This window comes from Syngnathoides biaculeatus, chromosome 2 (assembly GCF_019802595.1).
Source record: "Syngnathoides biaculeatus isolate LvHL_M chromosome 2, ASM1980259v1, whole genome shotgun sequence".
In the NCBI taxonomy this organism is placed as follows: domain Eukaryota; kingdom Metazoa; phylum Chordata; class Actinopteri; order Syngnathiformes; family Syngnathidae; genus Syngnathoides; species Syngnathoides biaculeatus.
Window position 1 is genome coordinate 21,726,670 of NC_084641.1, and position 18,494 is coordinate 21,745,163.

Sequence of the window (18,494 nt, forward strand, 5' to 3'; positions counted from 1 at the left end):
ATTAACAACTTCTTTATTTTGTCTTATGTGCATTGAGAAACTGTATTATCATTATTAATGACCTCCACCAAGCATGAAACTGAAGACAAATGCTAATACAGTTTTAAATTACTGTTTAAAGGACAAAGCATATATAATTTTTTTATTTGCATGGAATGACTCAGAATAGTACAGTAATTTAAATGCTCTAAGATGGTAAGAATTCATGATTTTCTCTCTTTTTGTAAGATTTGTATCATTGACCACACAAGACCTAATTTGACCACATTTGGTCAGATTCGCGTTTTACATTCAATAGACGATACAAAAATGTACTTAACATATTGGAGCAACATTAAATGTATGTAATAGCAATCAAGTATTATTGGAAAACCTGCTAGAGGATTTCCTTCAATTCAACCACACCAGCATATTTGATATAAAATCCCCAGTTGAACATAACATTTTCACATGACATGATTGAAGCTATTTTACAGTTATGGAGAAGTTTTAAACAACCCAAAGGCTTAAAAGTTTCCTCAATACAGTAGAACCTCTAAAGTAGAAGCCCCGAGATAACTCATATGACTATTAAGAATGTCACGAAAAGATATTCATCCCCAAGATGTAATCACTTCTGCATAAAAGATGATTGCAGAAAGTGGTAACGAAAGTTCCAACATGCAGATATTGCAGTCCCTTCAAGTTGCAGTCAATAGTTACAGAACGTTCGCCGGCTTCTATGGCAAGTCCAGCAGGTTGTTCTTAGCATAAAGGTCCTCCGTGATCTGGTACACTTCCGAAATGAGAGGCATCGCTTCCCCCAGAATGGCGACCACTTGCTCAGGGGGGCCCACGTTCATCACCTCAAAGAAGGCGGGGCGTCCAGGAAGCACGATGAAGGCTAAGCCCGCGGCCTTGCGCACCACCCACGGGTGATAGTGCGCGAGGGACTCGTTGTAGGCCTCGGCGCACATGGCGGACGTTTTGCAGTCCTCGGTGCTGGTCCTCAGCCGCTCCAGGAAGAGCTCCAGCCACCTGAGCGCACGGTGAAGCCTCAGGAGAGTACGAGTGCCTGACTCGGGATGGCTGCCTCGCTTTTCGATGTCCACCAGTCCGTTGTCCAGCTCGTATCGGACCATGGACTGCGCAGTCATGTAGTGGGAGTGTGTATCTCCTTTGATCAAATTCATCAAGATTTGGATCTTGTTGGTGGCATCCTTGGAAATGAAGCCAAAGACAGATCCCAAGCTGTTCAAAAACCTGAAAAAGGTGGCACACTTGAACAAATTCTTTTCATTATCTTCAACTCAGAAGATATATTAATCAGTTCTTGGTCAGCCTTTGAAAAAATTAGTTATTAATTTCTGAAAGGCATTTAATGGCTAACTGGCAGGGGTCACCAACAATGGTTCGCCAGACACTGGTCTGTGGACGTGTATTGGTCCATTGATCAGTTAGAACCGGGACGGAAAGAAAAAACATTTGGGGTCAAAGGTAAAGTTTGTCCATTCATCTTGTGTTGATTTTATTTTGAAAAATGATGCTTTCACTCTGGCCTTCAACCGGTCTTGACTCTACGCACCATTTCACACATCTATGTCGCAAGCTAATCCTTGAAATAAAAAAATAAGACAAAAATACTCACTGGAGATTTTTTATAAATCTACCTTTGAAAGAAAATACCAAGAGAAAAAACCTTCAAAACTGGTTTGGCACACTGAGAAAAAACATTAACTTTGTTTAGTCTGCTAGCAAAATGGTGGTCAATGTTCCTCTTTTAGCTAACACCATAAAAACTTCTTCTTTTCCTTTCAGGTTGTCCTGTATGGGTCGTAACAGCGTGTCATCGTTTTCTATCAAAGCCCATCTCGTGCATCTTCTCTAACACCCTCTGTCCTCATGTCCTTCCTCACAACATCCATCAACCTTTTCTTTGGTCTTCCTCTCGCTCTTTTGCCTGGCAGCTCCATCATCAGCACCCTTCTACCAATATACTCACTCTCTCGTCTCTGGACATGTCCAAACCGTCGTAGTCTGCTCTCTCTAACCTTGTCTCTAAAACATCCAATTTTGGCTGTCCCTCTAATCAACTCATCTGTAATGCTATCCAACCTGCTCGCTCCGACTGAGAACCTCAACATCTTCATTTCTGCTACCTCCAGTTCTGCTTCCTGTTGTTTCTTCAGTGCCACCGTCTCCCATCCGTACATCATGGCCGGCCTCGCCACTGTTTTGTAAACTTTGCCCTTCATCCTAGCAGACACTCTTCTGTCACATAACACACCAGACACATTCCGCCAACTGTTCCACCCCGGTTGGACCCGTTTCTTCACTTCCTTACCACACTCACCATTGCTCTGGATTGTTGACCCTAAATATTTGAAGTCCTCCACCCTCGCTATCTCTTCTCCCTGTAGCCTCACCTTCCCCCTCCATCCCTCTCATTCACGCATATATATACTGTTTTACTTCGGCTAATCTTCATTCCTCTCCTTTCCAATGCGTGCCTCCATCTTTCTAATTGTTCCTCCACTTGCTCCCTGCTTTCACTGCAGATCACAATATCATCTGCGAACATCATAGTCCAAAGGGATTCCAGTCTAACCTCATCTGTCAGCCTATCCATTACTACCGCAAACAGGAAGGGGCTCAGCGCGGATCCCTGATGCGGTCCCACCTCCACCTTAAATTCTTCTGACACACCAACGGCACACCTCACTGCTGTTCTGCTGCCCCCGTACATGCCCTGTCTTATTCTAACTTATTTCTCCGCCACACCAGACTTGCGCATGCAGTACCACAGTTCCTCTTTTGGTACTCTGTCATGGGCTTTCTCTCGGAGCCACAAAGTAGCTCCTTCTGACCTTCTCTGTACTTTTCCACGAGCATCCTCAAGGCAAATAATGCATCTGTGGTACTCTTTCTAGGCATGAAACCATACTGTTGCTCGCAGATACTGACTTCTGACCTGAGTCTACCCTCCACTACTCTTTCCCGTAACTTCATTGTGTGGGTCACCATCTTTATTCCTCTACAGTTTCCACAGCTCTGAACATCACCTTTGTTCTTAAAAAATAGGGAGCTAACACCATCAAAACAACTGATGAAATACTCTAACAGAGGCTGAATGAGGCACCGTGGTATGCGATTCACGAGAGTGAATCTACTGATGTTGACGACAAGCCAAATAGTATTGGGCACACTCCCGCTGCCTCGCACAAAAAGAAGCTGCAAACCAATTACATTTCATGTAATAGTTATACTCCGTAATGAATACGGTGCTTTTCTGGGTTAACAAGTCAGCGCAATGCCGCAGGGCTATAAATTAAAATTCAGCACTCTATTGTGCTTACCAACACACACAACACTGCTGGTGTTCTATTTCATTTCATTTTTATAGCTGCTTATCCATATTCAATATAATATGACTATACAGTGGCGATACGGTGGCTCAGCAGGAAAAGCGTTGGCCTCACAGTTCTGAGCATTGGGGATCAAATCCCTGGCCCGCCTGTGTGGAGTTTACATGTTCTCCCCGTGCCTGCGTGGGTTTCCTCCCACACTCCAAAAACATGCAACATTAATTGGACACTCTAAATTGCCCCTAGGTGTGATTGTGAGTGCGGCTGTTTGTCTCTATGTGCCCTGCGATTGGCTGGCAACCAGTTCAGGGTGTACCCTGCCTCCTCCCCGTTGACAGCACTCCCCGCGAGCCTTGTGAGGATAAGCGGCTAAGAAAATGGATGGATGGGTGACTATACAGTACCGGACAGTACTTTGGATCTTATAGGCTCACCCTGACTGATGTTTGCTGTAATCTACTTGCTTTTTCCGGTTGTGTGTGCTTCTTGTGCAGGAGTGATTTCTCGTGTTCTGCTAATTTTCTGTTCATTCATTTTCTATACGGCTTATGCTCACTGGGGTCGGGGGCGTGCTGGAGCCTATACCAGCTGACTCTGGGCAAGTGACAGGGTACACCCTGAACTGGTCGCCAGGCAATTGAATGGCACATGTACGTCACATCTACGGGAAATTTAGCGTCTTAAATTAATGTACCAAGCATGTTTTTGGGATGTGAGAGGAAACCGGAGTGCCCAGACGCAGGCACAGGGAGAACATGCACAGGTTGGGCCGTGATTTGAACCCCAGTCTTCAGGATGTGAGCCCAATGCTCTACAGCTGCTGCACCATGCCGCGGGTGCCAATACATGATAGAAATTTCATTTTAGGAATAGACAACTTCTTCTGAACGTAGAGAATAATCAAAAAAATAATAATAATTTAAGAGGAAATCCTTTCTGCTGTGTGTATTTATTTTTTTTATTAACAATAGAAGGGGAACAAGTGGTACTAAGATTACTAGTAAGAATATAAGAATATACCAGTGTTCATTATACAAATGTATGCAGTAAAAGCAAAAAAATCTTTAAAAAATGGGAAGGAATGGGCAGGAAGAATTGGAAACGGTAACTCGAGCAAGAGGGTTCATGCTTACTTAATCAGACCACGCCAGCTCGACACGTAGTTTTCCAGAATGACCTCTTTGTCTTCAGTCAAACACACCTTGAAGGTGCTCAGAACCTCCTCAAAGCAGAACTTTGGGTCATCTGACATCACAGAATCATCCATGGTTGGTACTCTCTTGTCCAGTGTTTCCCCAACCTTAATTGACGCAAGAATAGAAAAACCTAGTAGTACACCAGCAAAGAAGAATGTCACAGATAGTATAGATGCTGAAACAACAATCTCACTTAAATTTCTTTCACGAATCAAGTAAGTCAGTGTGAAATCTGGGCCTGTTAAAAATTAATACGCTAATATACACCCCAAACCACTTGATTTATTATATGGATAGGTTTCCAATTCCGCCATCTTGTGTGTCATATAGGTCAGAGAACACAGGTGATAGGTGAATCGTGAAGTTTTTTTCCTATCTCGAATGGACTGTGGTGACGTCATTGGAAACCTATCCATTGTATGAACGGTAATATAGTGGATATGCAAGTTTATTGCACTGCCATCATTAAAATTGTCCTAGATGTCGCTATATGTCACTGCCATACCTTCATGACCAAAGATATATTTAAAAGCCAGAAATTTAAGCAATTTAGCCAAAAGAAGTGATGTTGATCATTTTCAAGGAATCTCTTACGTCAGACTATGCGTCGCCGTGACGTCACTGCACCCTGGTTGGGAATCACTTTCTCGGCGTCACTCACGCACGTTTATAAGCCCAAAATGACAACTCAGCACCACTGAAAGTAAACATAAGAGTGGCAGCGCCTTTCAAAAGGCAGTAACTACTAACCAGTCATGCCGGATACACCTACATACACGTGATTTCATTAAAATAACCTCCCGATCACCAATGCATTAAAAGATGACTGACGCTACATGAAATTACCGTTTTATGTAGACACAAACATGACTACATTGCGGATATGTGTTAATTCAATTCCCGAGACAACACAGTGAATTAAAACATTACCTGACAAACCAATTTGAAGCTCGTTTCCGGGTCGTCCTCCCACTGCGCAGAATCGCGCAAAATAATACGTGAGATTAAGTATTTTCAAAATAAGAGATATGGACGGCCGAGGCAAAGCACAACAGAACATGAAATCCATGCCATGTCATTTATAAACAGAAATTAAGATTTAAGAGTTGAATAACTGCCTCAAATTTCGTAATTTACACATTAATCTTCACAAATAAACACGATTTAGCTATTTGAAAACTAATATGAATACCTTATTTAGAAATCGTACTCCGGAAATGGTCACTTGTCTTTGTTTCGCGTGACTCGACATCTGAGAACTTCACCAAGTCGTGCACGTTTGTAATTAGGACAATAAACAATTCACATTAAATTATTGCATGTTTATAATTAAACATTTGCTTGTGTCATTAAGTTGGAAAAAAATAAACACAGACGGGCGATAAAATGCCCGAAATTAAAGTTACACCGCTGGGTAAGTTCATTTGCTAGCTAGCGTCAGAAATGATTCTGTCAACATTCTGGATATAAATACTAAATAATGGCGAATGTTGTGATTAGTTGAGCGTAAAAGTAAGGCTGACCTTGGTCTTCAATTATAGTCAGAAATATCTGAATGGTTAGACAGAAGTTATTTGAATCGCATCATGTTTATTTTTTTTTTTTTTTAATTATTAATTTAATTTGTGCCACTCTAATTCTTCTTGTTGTCTTTTCTTTGTCCAAGGCGCTGGACAGGATGTTGGACGCAGCTGCATTATCGTCTCCATCGGTGGCAAAAACATTATGCTGGACTGCGGGATGCACATGGGGTACAATGATGATGTGAGATTGCTTATTTAACTACCCTGAACCTTTCCTTTTCTTATATTTGCACATACTGTACTTTATATTCCCGGTAGTTTTCCCAGAAATAGCTAAAAGTCGCTTATCCTCACGAGGCTCGTGGGGAGCGCTGGAGCCTATCCCAGCTGTCAAAGGGCAGAAAGTGGGGTACACCCTGAACTGGTTGCCAGCCAATCGTGGGGCACATCAAGACAAACAGCCTCACTCACAATCACACCTCAGGGCAATTTCGAGTGTCCAATTAATGTTGCATGTTTTTGGGATGTGGGAGGAAACTGGAGTGCCTGGAGGAAACCCATGCAGGCACGGGGAGAACATGCAAACTCCACACAGGTGGGTCCGGGATTGAACCCGGGACCTCAGAACTTTGAGGCCAACGCTTTCCAGCTGACCTACCATGCCACCTGAATCATCCATACACAACAGTGAAAACAAAAACAAAAAAAAGTATTTGCCCTCTTCCTTTGTTCTGCTTCAGATATTCAAAGTCATTCAATACCTTTTAAAAATCAACCCAAGTAAAATGTTTTTTTTTTATTAAGTTTTATTTCTTAACAATCCTTACTTGATTTCTTTGTGAAGAAGAAACTAATTGCTGATTTTTACAGCACTGGCAACAATTGGTTCCCTTTTTTATAAATAAAATTGTAAATAAGCTGCATTTTGTAGTTAGTAGTTAGTTTGCTTATCTTTGTGAAACATTTACTGCCAATCACATCATCTTGAGTGTTTATATCGAAATGTCATTTATCACAACTGTACAGTTGTGGAAAAGCTTTGAAAGCTCTGAAAAAGATGTAAAACCGTTAGGTGTTTTTTTTTCTGGTGTAAAAAAAAAAATAAGCGCGTGTCGTTATTCTAGAGGCGCTTCCCAGACTTCTCATACATCATTCAGAACGGGCGCCTGACGGACTTTTTGGATTGTGTCATCATCAGGTGAGTACGAAGAACTCCTAACATCTTCATTACTTATGGACATGCTATAAAAATAGAAGTTTCTACTTTTGTCAGTCATTTCCATTTGGACCACTGCGGCGCTCTGCCCTACATGAGTGAGATGGTGGGCTACGACGGACCGATCTACATGACGCACCCCACCAAAGCCATCTGCCCCATCCTGCTGGAGGACTTCCGCAAGATCACTGTGGACAAGAAGGGCGAGACCAACTTTTTTACCTCGCAGATGATCAAGGACTGCATGAAGAAGGTCATCCCTCTGAACCTTCACCAGACTGTCCAGGTGGGGTTCTTAATGGTTGACCTATGAGAACAAGGGTGTCAAACTAAATTTTGTCGAGGGCCACGTTGTAGTTATGGTTTCCCACAGAGGGCCATTATGACTGTGAAACCCTAAAAATATTTAATCGCCTCATCATATTTACATTTACATTTACGATTTTTGGAATCAGAAATCAAGGGTAATGAGTTTTTCGACAATTTTTCATGTTTGGCAAATCAAAACTGCTTATGATATCAACATTATCATTTATGAAATATGACAATTTGAAATTTTGGTCCAGATTTTCGTAAGAACCATGGAAGTTGACATGACAAGAAGTTGACAAAATCACGTGGCCCCCGGGCCTTGAGTTTGACACCTGCGTATTAGAACCTTGCGCTATCATAATTTAATCATCTTTTCTTTTAATTGAGGTGGATGACGAGCTGGAGATCAAGGCATACTATGCGGGCCATGTTCTGGGCGCTGCCATGGTGCACATCAAAGTGGGCTCAGAGTCTGTGGTCTACACTGTGAGTGTGGCATTTGATCATAATAACCATAATAATTTAGATTGAAATACAGTGAATGGTTTCCTATTCTCAAATTCAAGTGTTTGCATTTGAAATGGCCAAAGATGCCACAAGTACTAACCCTGAACTGGTTGCCAGCCGTTCGAAACAATAATTTGACACCAAAACTTTGTCTTCAGACCCCAGTTTGAAATTCCGGCTGGAAACCTTTACAGGAAGCATCAGCTCAGACTAACTGCCATTATCCTGTCCCTTTTAGGGTGACTATAACATGACACCGGACAGACATTTGGGGTGAGTTACCTGCTTTTGTTGTTTAACTCAGTGTCCATCCACAATCCGTCTACAATGAAACCAGCCATACACTATATTTTTAAGTATGATTTAGTATGATTCCCATCTCACAAAATAAGTTTCCCATTGGAAAATAGTGAATGAAATCCTCCCGGGGTCAAAGAGTTGTCATTGTGAACCTCCTAACTCAGGGGTGTCAAACTCACTTTTCCCGCGGGCCACATTGCAGTTAGAGATTCCCTTAGAGGGCTGTTATAACTGTGAAATCATGAAAATCTTTCCCATCATATCATATTTAGACATGGAATTTATTAACCAGTTTGGGAATCAGAAAACATGGCTAATGGGTTATTCAACCATTGATGATGTTTGGTAACACACAAATCCTTGTAATATTTCACCGTTATCAGATATGATGAGGCAATTTGAAATTTTGGTACAGATTTTAACAAAAATCAAGGAAGTTGATACACATGATTTGCCTTCACGGGCCACATAAAATCATGCGGCGGGCCAGATCTGGCCCCCGGGCCTTGAGTTTGACACCTGTGTCCTAATTGTATTGAGATTATATTAAGGAACAAGTAAAAAAATTTAACTTACATCCACATGTAAAAGTTAACATTTTTTAAAGACCCTAATTCCAGTGACATTGGGATATTGTGTAAACATCAAAACGGAATACAAAGATTTGCAAATGACTTTCAAACTGTATTTAGTTGAATAAACTACAAACAAGATATTTAATGTTCAAACTGAATATTTTAGATGATAGATCATTTAACACTTGATGGGAATCCCGGGATACACGTCATGGAAACCATGAATCCCAACCCTGGATCATTGAGTCCCTGCTATTCATCATCACAGAGGATTCTCTGCGATATCATAATTCTTGTTGTTGTGGTTTATATGTGGAGGGGCTGGGGGGCGGGTGCAGTTTCATTGTGTTCTTATGCAATGACAATAAAACAAAAACTTGAACTGTTGTTCCTGTTTTGTGAAGAATTAGTGGGCCTCTAATTGTACTTTTTTTCAGACTTGTTGTCGGAGAGCGTTGACATTTCTGTTGTTGTATCTCATGTTGGCAGCGCCGCTTGGATCGACAAATGTCGTCCAGACATTCTCATATCAGAGTCCACTTATGCCACCACCATCCGGGACTCCAAGAGGTGCAGAGAGAGAGACTTCCTGAAGAAAGTGCACGAATCCATAGAACGAGGAGGAAAAGTATGACTACACTTGTGTTACAGTTTTGTGTTTTGCCATTTTTTTTTAATAAGAGTCTACAAATCCATAATCATTTTGTCCAGGTTCTCATTCCAGTGTTTGCCCTGGGAAGAGCCCAGGAACTCTGTATCCTCTTGGAAACATTTTGGTAAACTACACAAAGAATGAAAGGACTACAAATGTGGACAGTGAGGGATTTTGCGGGGGGAGTTGGAGTTCACACACTGATAGTTGTGTATTTTTATGCTTATTGACATCCTCTGACAGGGAGAGAATGAACCTGAAGGCTCCAATCTACTTTTCCACCGGTCTCACAGAGAAAGCAAATCATTACTACAAGTTGTTCATCACGTGGACCAACCAGAAGATCAGGAAAACATTTGTGCAGAGGAACATGTTTGAATTCAAGCATATCAAAGCCTTCGACCGCTCATATGCTGACAACCCAGGACCCATGGTGAGTGGTTTTAATTTTTTTTGTGTGTGTGTGATGAAAAAGGGTGGCAAAGATAGAGCAGTGTGAACACTTGACAGGTGGTGTTTGCAACCCCAGGAATGCTGCACGCCGGACAGTCACTGCAGATCTTCAAGAAATGGGCCGGCAATGAGAAGAACATGGTGTGTGACTGTTTTAAAAAAAAAAAAAAAAGGACAAATGAAAGCAACAACAGTTGATGTCAAAAAATGTCTTCTGATCTCTGCAGGTTATCATGCCAGGTTATTGCGTACAAGGGACCATTGGGCACAAGATCCTGAACGGACAAAAGAAACTGGAGATGGAAGGGAGAGCGACAGTAAGGAACATGAACAGTCGAAAGGATTTCTTGAATAAACAGATATTTTGGGAAATATACAGCAGCTGAAATAAGTATTTAACATGTCACCATTCTTCTCACTAAATATAGTCCCAAACGTGCTATTGACTTGAAAACTTGTGCAGAATTTGCTGTTTCCTCAAAGGAACTGAATGGTAAAATTCAAAATTGGTGATTTATCAATTCATGACTTGCTACATTTTCTGGTTCAATTAGAATTGATATTCAAACAGTCCTCGTCATGGTGCTGATCACATTTTCACATCATAAGACCAAGTGACACCTAGCAAATTGCACAGCACCGTTGTCGCCATTGCGAGGCTTCAAATACGATGTTCTCACACCTGTTGTGAATTTTGCCGTTCAGCTCCGTCTTGAAAATCAGCTGTGTCAAGTACTGAAGCATCAAACAGTTGGACGTATAGTTAAATGTTAAAGGTCCACTGTCATGAAATGCATGATTTTTAGTATGTTATTAATGAAAAAACGGCAGCCGGTATGGACCCAGACGTTTTTTCACCACACAACATGATTTTGACATATATGGCTTTTTCTAACTCCCACCATGAAAATCCTCTCGAGGGATTTGTTTTCGAGAAGAAGCAGGAAGTGACGTACAGGGTAGTAGCACACTCAAGCAGTCTCGTATGTTTGTATTAGTTTTATCTGCTGGAAGGTAGCTCGTTCCTTCATGTTACCCAAAATGCCAGCTCATTGCATTGCTGGACATTGCTTGAACACTCGGGAGGATGGATTCATTCTTCATACTTTTCAAAAAGACCCAGTTCATTGTGAAAAATGGATTGCACAGGTGCAAGGGACGAGAGTTTCTTGGGTTCCAAAATGCAGGTGTGTATACAGCTACTAAAAAAATAATAGTTGGGGGTGGGGGGCGGGCATAATCCATAAGTCAGGGGTGTTAAATGTGTCAATGTGCCACCCTGGCCAGAGCGTGATCGGCGGACCGCAGAGATGGATCAGACAGGGAGGCAGTTTGACTGCGCCATCGTCGTCACTCACGGCCGGCAGCGTTGTTGTCGCTCGCGGCCGCGGGCGCCGTTGTTCATCGCTGCCGTGGAGGTGGATCAGGCGGGGGGTTGTTTGGCCGCATGTGGTTTGGCCGTGATCCGCATATCATCTAAATATGACTCGAAACGATAGGTTAGTATTGCCCCGGTCACTTCACTTGGTTGTAAGATGTTGTCTTCTTCATAAAAGGCTTTTGTGTCAGAAGGGGCATGTTCGTCTCCGATAGTAGGTGGCACAGCGTGTTTTCAATGGTGAATGTCCGGGGTGATGTCACGGACAGAAGATGCAGGCAATATGGCGACCACTTGGATGTTGAATGAGACTTTCGCAAATTTCTGCATGGATGACCCGGTCATATTTATTTTTTTGTATAGACATTGAACTGAATAATGTTATATGTATTTTTCATTACAATATCTATTTTAGAATGTTTATAGGGATGACACTTGGGATTTAAGAAAAACTCAAAATGACGTTCACCGGTAAAGGTTATTGTGCATTTTCAGTTCATCCTGAAATCTTATTCAAAAGCCCAGTATCTATAACGTTTTTGTCAGCAGAGTATGAAACACCACTACATAATATAACAATAATTTTACATTTAATTGATGCGTGTTATTTAGGACCTTGGTGTAATTGTGTGTGCAACTGTTGACCTGACCTTGACCCCAACACCTTGTGATTCTCGTAGTTGGACGTGAAACTCCAGGTGGAATACATGTCATTTAGCGCGCACGCAGACGCCAAGGGCATCATGCAGCTCATCCGCATGGCCGAACCTCGCAACATGCTGCTTGTGCACGGCGAGGCAGTCAAGATGGAGTTCCTTAAGGGCAAGATCGAACAAGAGTTTAGTGAGTGGAGATCGCGCATTTGACATTTTTTTGGGCTTCTTCGGGGCTCTCAGGAGACGTTGCATGTCTGGTGTCTCCACTGCAGGTATCGACTGCTACATGCCAGCTAATGGGGAAACCACAACGGTGACTACAAATCCCAAAGTTCCAGTTGACATGTCGCTTAACCTACTCAAGAGGGAAATGGCTCTAGGAGGTGAGTTGTACTGTAAAAAAAGAAGATCCAGTGTGGTTGCCTTTATAGTATTTATTTATGTATTTATTTCATATCCTAATTCATTAAGTGGTTGGCTGACCAAATGTCTGTTATAATTATTTTGTTTTTCGTTCCATTTTTAGGTTGTGGATATTCATTAGGTCTACTGCTGTCAATGAATGCACAAAATCCCCAACTGCATCAATTACAATTTCAAAGATGATTTACAGTAAAGCCTCGGTTTTTTTTTGCTTCTGCTTTCAAACAAAAATCGGTACTCGAACGCCCCCGTATTGCACGCTGCCAGACCAGCGGACCCACGACGGCTTTGTTGTGAGATTCCCACGCCCCCGAAAAAAGACGGAAACAACGTAATGCGCGCGGCGCAACCAGTTGACCCACCCACAATGCGTTTTGTTATTGTCTATTCGAGCGCCCCAACCCCCCGAAAAAACCCCGGAAATGACATAAGACGTGTGGCGCAACCAACGCACTTTTGATATTCTGTATAATGCAGCCTCTGTACACAGACGTGTCCCAATCGTGACTGTTGTTTTTCTTCTTATTGAGGACCATCATATTAACCCCCAATCATGGCTATAAATATAAAGTTATTCTGCACTTTTTTAATAAATGAAGTTTACAAGGCTGCGGGCCGAGTCGCTGCAGATACGGCAGTGCACTCCCAGCCTAGCGTACTCTACTACTAAACTACATTTTAAGCAAAAAATAAATATATTTCTTAAATTATTTTATTTTATAAAGTACTTAAACTATACATGTATTTCAACTATCCGGTTTATTATCAGGAAAAGCTAAAAAAAATGCTTTAAAAAGCCCAATTGTTTAAGCTTGGAACGCATTATTTCTTTTTCCATTCATTGTATTGGTAAACATCGATTCGGTTTTTGAACAAATCACTTCTCGAACCATTTTCTGTAATGGGTTGTGGTCGAGAACCGAGGCATCACTGTACATAGTTACATTGCATGATCGCAAGTGTAACTACAGTGTGAGCTCTTAATGAGTTCTTGGACGCTGGTCGATCTCTTGCTCATGGATTTGTAATGAAATTGTGCAAGCGTGCGTGCATGTGGAACAAATGACTCTTTTATCACACATTCACATTTAATGCATTTGTAACAGCTGTGTTCAATTTTGACAAGACAATTTTTTTTTCATTACAAAGTGCTTCTCACCTAAGCATTTCCTACTGTGTTGTTTCAGGACCTTTACCTGATCCCAAAAAACCACGGATCATGCACGGAACCCTTATCATGAAAAATAATGTAAGTTTAAATACAGAGCACCCCCAACATGTTACACACTTGCACATACAGTATAATAAAACCAAATACAAGAGCTGTACCATGTATCATACCTATTCAGAGATAACTAAGGTCAGTCAGAGAGGTATTAAGATTTTTACTATTGTGTTTGCTATATCCAGTGGTGTACAATTGTGCTATATGATAATGAGAGGTGTGTAATCACAATACTGAAGGTTTTTAAATTAAACCTTGGGTTGGTGTGTAATTTTACTACCTTCAGCTGTTTCATTGCCAAAAACAGACAGTCTAGCTTTGCATTTTATTTGTCATTAGGATAAAATACCCAATCAATGTTCCATCCATCCATTTCTTAGCCGCTTATCCTCACAAGGGTCAAATGAGAGCTGGACGCTATCCCAGCTGTCAACGGGCAGGAGGCAGAGTACGCCCTGAACTGGTTGCCAGCCAATCGCAGGCCACATCAAGACGAAAAGCCGCACTCACAATCACACTTCCGCTTTTCCTTCCGGCTTGTCCCGTGAGGGGTCGCCACAGCGTGACATCTTTTTCCATCTAAGCCTATCTCGTGCATCTTCCTCTCTAACACCCACTTTCCTCATGTCCTCCCTCACAACATCCATCAACCTCACAATCACACCTAGGAGCAATTTAGAGTCTCCAATTAATGTTGCATGTTTTTGGGATGTGAGAGGAAACCGGAGTGCCCGGAAAAACCCACGTACACACGGAGAGAACACGCAAACTCCACACAGGGAGGGCTGGGATTGAACCCGGGTTCTCAGAACTGTGAGCTTTCCAGCTGCGCCACCGTGCGGCTCCATTCAGTGTTATTTATTTTTATTCATCTTTCAACGTTTTTAATTGCAGTTTGTTTCCACAATGTCCGGGTTGTGTTTATAAAATATCAGATCCACCTTTTTTCTTATGTTGCTAAATGACAATGTTTTTTTTTACAGTCAGTTGAGAGGTTCCGCTTCTTAAACTTTTATGTAATTCTTCTCTATGGTCAGCAGAGGGTATTTACAGCCACTTCTTAAAATCAGAGTAGCCGCATTCATTTGCTCCATGCTAGTACTGTAATGTACTGTAGTACAAAAAAATCACTAAATAGTGCAATTTGGTTGAGAAAACAAAAAAAACCTTTTCACATGTTGAGTTTAGAATGAGAAACCCAAATTGTAAGATTTAATCCAGTAGATAAAGGGAATTAAAAATGTTTTTTTATGGGTTTTAATTGGCTAAAAGTTCCCATGATTGTGCCAATAGGTGCAATTTGATGTTACCAGTTTGATGTTGAGCCAAAATGTCAATCAAACCTCAACATTATTGTATTACGGTATAAAGGAACAATACTGCATTTCATACGGTCCTTTTAGTGGCTATCATATTGTCAAAGTAGTCCTTTCTGTGACAATGTTACATTTGCACTGGGCGCAGAGTCTCAAGTTGGTGTCCTCGGAACAAGCCCTGAAGGAACTCGGACTCAATGAGCATCAGCTGCGATTCACGTGTCGTGTGCAGCTCCATGACCCGCACAGTGACACCGACACACTTCGAAGAATATACACGCACCTCAAAAGGTGAGGAGGTCTTTTCAATTGTTTACTGAAACTGGTCTACCATGTCCACCACAGGTCTTTGCTGCTCACCTAGCTTCAGAGCTAATTCACGACCACTTCACAAGGATAATAAACTTTTCACTCGAATATTCAGTGCGTCACTGTACTGTATGCCTCTCTTTTCAGTGTCTTAAAGGGATACGCCATCCAGCACCTCCCCGATGGTACTGTCATGGTCGAGTCTATCGTCATCAAAGTGTCATCATCGCCGGAAGAAACCAATACGAAGGTCATCCTGCTTTCCTGGAGTTACCAGGTAAAGGAACTTTTTAGGCCTTGAAAGTCGCAAGGCTGACAAAGGGGAACCAAAGTCTCGACGGTAACCCCTTTCACACTGCCCATCTGCCTTGTGTGTGAAGCAGATGCAAAATGTGAGGGACCCCACCCCCCACAACTGCCCTCATAGAGTACGCCGTCTTTGAAGTCACTAACGAAGCACACCACACATTGATGTCTGTTGTTAAATTAAGACTGACTGGTGAGGAAGCACAACAGTAACCAGATGGCCCAAAAAATACAAAGAATATAGGAGTAGAAAAAAATACACGAGACATCAATATGAAGAGGTCCCCCCTTGGTGTGGAATCATATGTACTGTAAATGTCACTGCCATATTGATGTTGGTAACGTGGCATGAGGGCTGGTTGATTATATGATCGCGATGAGAGATCACGATCAATTTGCACTCAAATCTTGACAATCAGCTGTGTGAACTTTTTATTCACAGTAAAACTTTATTGAGCACATGTATCTCGAGTCAGTGTCAATCCTTGCACGAAACCGTGGTATGCCATGGTCATGCTGGACATTGTCAAAAAATGGTGCGACCAAATCATGTGCCACTCCCAGTGCAAAAGTTAGTGTCAACCCGTGTATCTTCATTATCCACGAGGGGCAATTTGTTTATTTTGTATCTTCCATCCATCTATTTTCTTAGCCGCTTATCCTCACAAGGGTCGCGGGAAGTGCTGGAGCCTATCCCAGCTGTCAACAGGCAAGAGCCAGGGAACACCCTGAACTGGTTGCTAGCCAATCCCAGGGCACATAGAGACAAACAGTCACACTCACAATCACACCTAGGGGCAAATTAGAGTGTCCAATTAATGTTGCATGTTTTGGGGATGGAGGAGGAAACCGGAGTGCCTGGAGAAAACCCACGCAGACACAGAGAGAACATCCAAACCACACACAGCGAGGGCCAGGATTAAACCCGGGTCCTCAGAACTGTGAGGCCAACGCTTTCCAGCTGAGCCACCGTGCTGCCTATTTTTGTATCTTGTACTTCCAAAAATACTCGGGAATTCAACTAGTGTGCTATTGTTCTATTTAAAAAAAAACATACCGGCAAAAGTCACGTCCTCGACACATATATTCCACCGGTCTCACTCTTCTTACCTTTTCTGCTCGAGTGCCCCCTTGCAGCTGTTGGAAACAATGCACAAATTAGCCCCGTCACCACATAAGCTGCAGGGTCGAAAGCGTGTGAAAAAAGTCCCCGTTTATAGGCCGGAAATTACGGTATATTTGATGTGTACAAGAAGCTAGTCTAACATTTAGTTCTATTCATAACTCCAATTGCAGTTAAAAATTCCTCTCCTTCTCACACTCACACTGCTCCCTGTGTATCAGTCAGTCCTGCGAGGTTCAAATCGCTTCCTAATTTGCTATCGTTCAGTTTTTGTCCGCGGAGTTCGTAGCTCCTCCACACTCGGTGTCGAGTAGACACGGAGGGATTTGAGGGCGTAAATGTTGAACACGTTTTAACATTTATAGATGTTTTCCAAGCAGATCAGGGAAGGAAAGAATCACTCATTACATCTAATAATCTCTCAGGATAATTGTTCTGAGATCAGAGAATTGGTCCCATACTGAGCGCAGAGGAGGACAAATCTTCTAATTTAGCCTCATTTTCAGTATGTGTGTAGCCCGATGAGGTACCAATACAGAATATAGGGAGTTGATGTTGACACACGAATCTGCCACCTTGCTGGACAAGTATCAGCACTCATTGTGACGTTTAACATGCAAGACGATGCTACTTTATTTTTACGGTAATTGTCAATGTACGAGATGTCATTTGAATGCAGGAACGCAGTGACGTCCAACAGTGAGTTCTGTCTGAACAATTATGAATGGATAATTACCAACGTTACTTTGTGCCTCTAATGTGGCAATTTGCCAGGATGGTCGTGTGAGACAAGTTTTACAAAGGGTCTCAAGGTGTGTGACTTTGTCTATTGCAGCCATACTCGATTTAGTTATATTATCTCTTTACTGCTTTGTTATTAATGTCGGGTTTTTTTTTCCTACAGGATGAAGACCTTGGGAGCTTCCTTTCAACTCTTCTAAAAAAAGGGCTTCCATCTGGACTTTGATAATATTACGAATAAGATCATCATGTCTGGTTGTTTTTAACGAAAGAACTGTTGGGGCACAATTCACTTCAGTTTGGCTACATACAGACAATTGATTTGGTAACACTGCAGAAACTTTATTTTAGTTAGCTAGCACAGGTTAGGTGAACAAAATTGCTGTAATTATGTTTTTTCCCTGACGTCGTAGCTACTTGTTCTCAGGCTGGCTTTGTGACTCATATTTTAAAAAAAGAAAAAAAGTCTGTCAGTCATGCTCAGTTTTTTTCTTTCAATGGAACCCAGCAGAGAAAGGAGACAGAGTTGACATGAAACCCATCCAAGCCACCATATCAGCCATATAAATGAGTTTATGTATACATATTTGTTCATAATTTCATCATGTTGTTTTGAATCACCACCTCACCATAAATGGGATGTGATTTTCTAAGAATATTTTAGAAGCGATTGAAAATGTAAAGCCTTGCAGAGATTCATAGAAATAAATTCTTGCATATTGAAGGTCTCCTACCTTGCCAAATCTGCCAGCTGTTAAAACTGTTAACATCATTGTTCATAGTTAACAATAAATCATTAAAATGATCGAAGGTAAGTTGAGTAAAGCTTTTTTTTTTTTTTAAAGAAATACGTTGCAAGCAGCTAAACCTTTGCATTTGTATCAGTACTTTAGCAGTTGCTTTCAGTTTCGCAAAGGTCTCCCATGAACTAGTTCATGA

General features: G+C 41.8%; 2 protein-coding genes across 9 annotated transcripts; one reads left to right on the plus strand and one right to left on the minus strand.

Moving 5' to 3' along the window:
• Positions 1-5: 5 nt before the first annotated feature.
• On the minus strand, positions 6-5,529 carry cptp (ceramide-1-phosphate transfer protein). 8 transcript variants are annotated; one of them, XM_061809236.1, is made up of 4 exons: positions 5,471-5,523; positions 5,135-5,237; positions 4,478-4,644; positions 6-1,242 (listed from the first exon to the last, which is right to left on the minus strand). In XM_061809236.1, the coding sequence occupies exons 3-4, from the start codon at positions 4,609-4,611 to the stop codon at positions 720-722; spliced, it is 657 nt and encodes a 218-aa protein (XP_061665220.1). In that variant the 5' UTR covers positions 4,612-4,644; positions 5,135-5,237; positions 5,471-5,523; the 3' UTR covers positions 6-719. The 8 variants fall into 8 exon arrangements, with proteins under 8 accessions (XP_061665220.1, XP_061665244.1, XP_061665253.1 ...); XM_061809260.1 differs by having other exon boundaries at positions 4,478-4,670; XM_061809269.1 differs by lacking the exon at positions 5,471-5,523 and adding an exon at positions 5,387-5,425.
• A 231-nt stretch (positions 5,530-5,760) lies between these two features.
• ints11 (integrator complex subunit 11) lies at positions 5,761-18,303 on the plus strand. Its single transcript, XM_061840610.1, has 17 exons — positions 5,761-5,954; positions 6,207-6,304; positions 7,188-7,261; positions 7,337-7,565; positions 7,979-8,077; positions 8,337-8,371; positions 9,463-9,601; positions 9,685-9,749; positions 9,869-10,058; positions 10,136-10,219; positions 10,306-10,395; positions 12,137-12,299; positions 12,385-12,495; positions 13,723-13,784; positions 15,225-15,367; positions 15,533-15,662; positions 17,719-18,303. Exons 1-17 carry the CDS (start codon positions 5,927-5,929, stop codon positions 17,779-17,781), a joined length of 1,803 nt encoding a protein of 600 aa, XP_061696594.1. The 5' UTR covers positions 5,761-5,926; the 3' UTR covers positions 17,782-18,303.
• The last annotated feature ends 191 nt before the right edge of the window (positions 18,304-18,494 follow it).

Excerpts from the sequence above, each read along its gene's own strand:
- ints11 (XM_061840610.1), top strand. The coding sequence starts at position 5,927 with ATGCCCGAAATTAAAGTTACACCGCTGG. Across the intron at positions 10,059-10,135 it reads CTGACAACCCAGGACCCATG|GTGGTGTTTGCAACCCCAGG; the intron begins GTGAGTGGTTTT and ends AACACTTGACAG. Across the intron at positions 12,300-12,384 it reads CAAGATCGAACAAGAGTTTA|GTATCGACTGCTACATGCCA; the intron begins GTGAGTGGAGAT and ends TCTCCACTGCAG.
- cptp (XM_061809285.1), bottom strand. The coding sequence starts at position 4,611 with ATGGATGATTCTGTGATGTCAGATGACCCAAAGTTCTGCTTTGAGGAG. Across the intron at positions 1,243-4,477 it reads AGCTGGCGTGGTCTGATTAA|GTTTTTGAACAGCTTGGGAT; the intron begins GTAAGCATGAAC and ends CACCTTTTTCAG.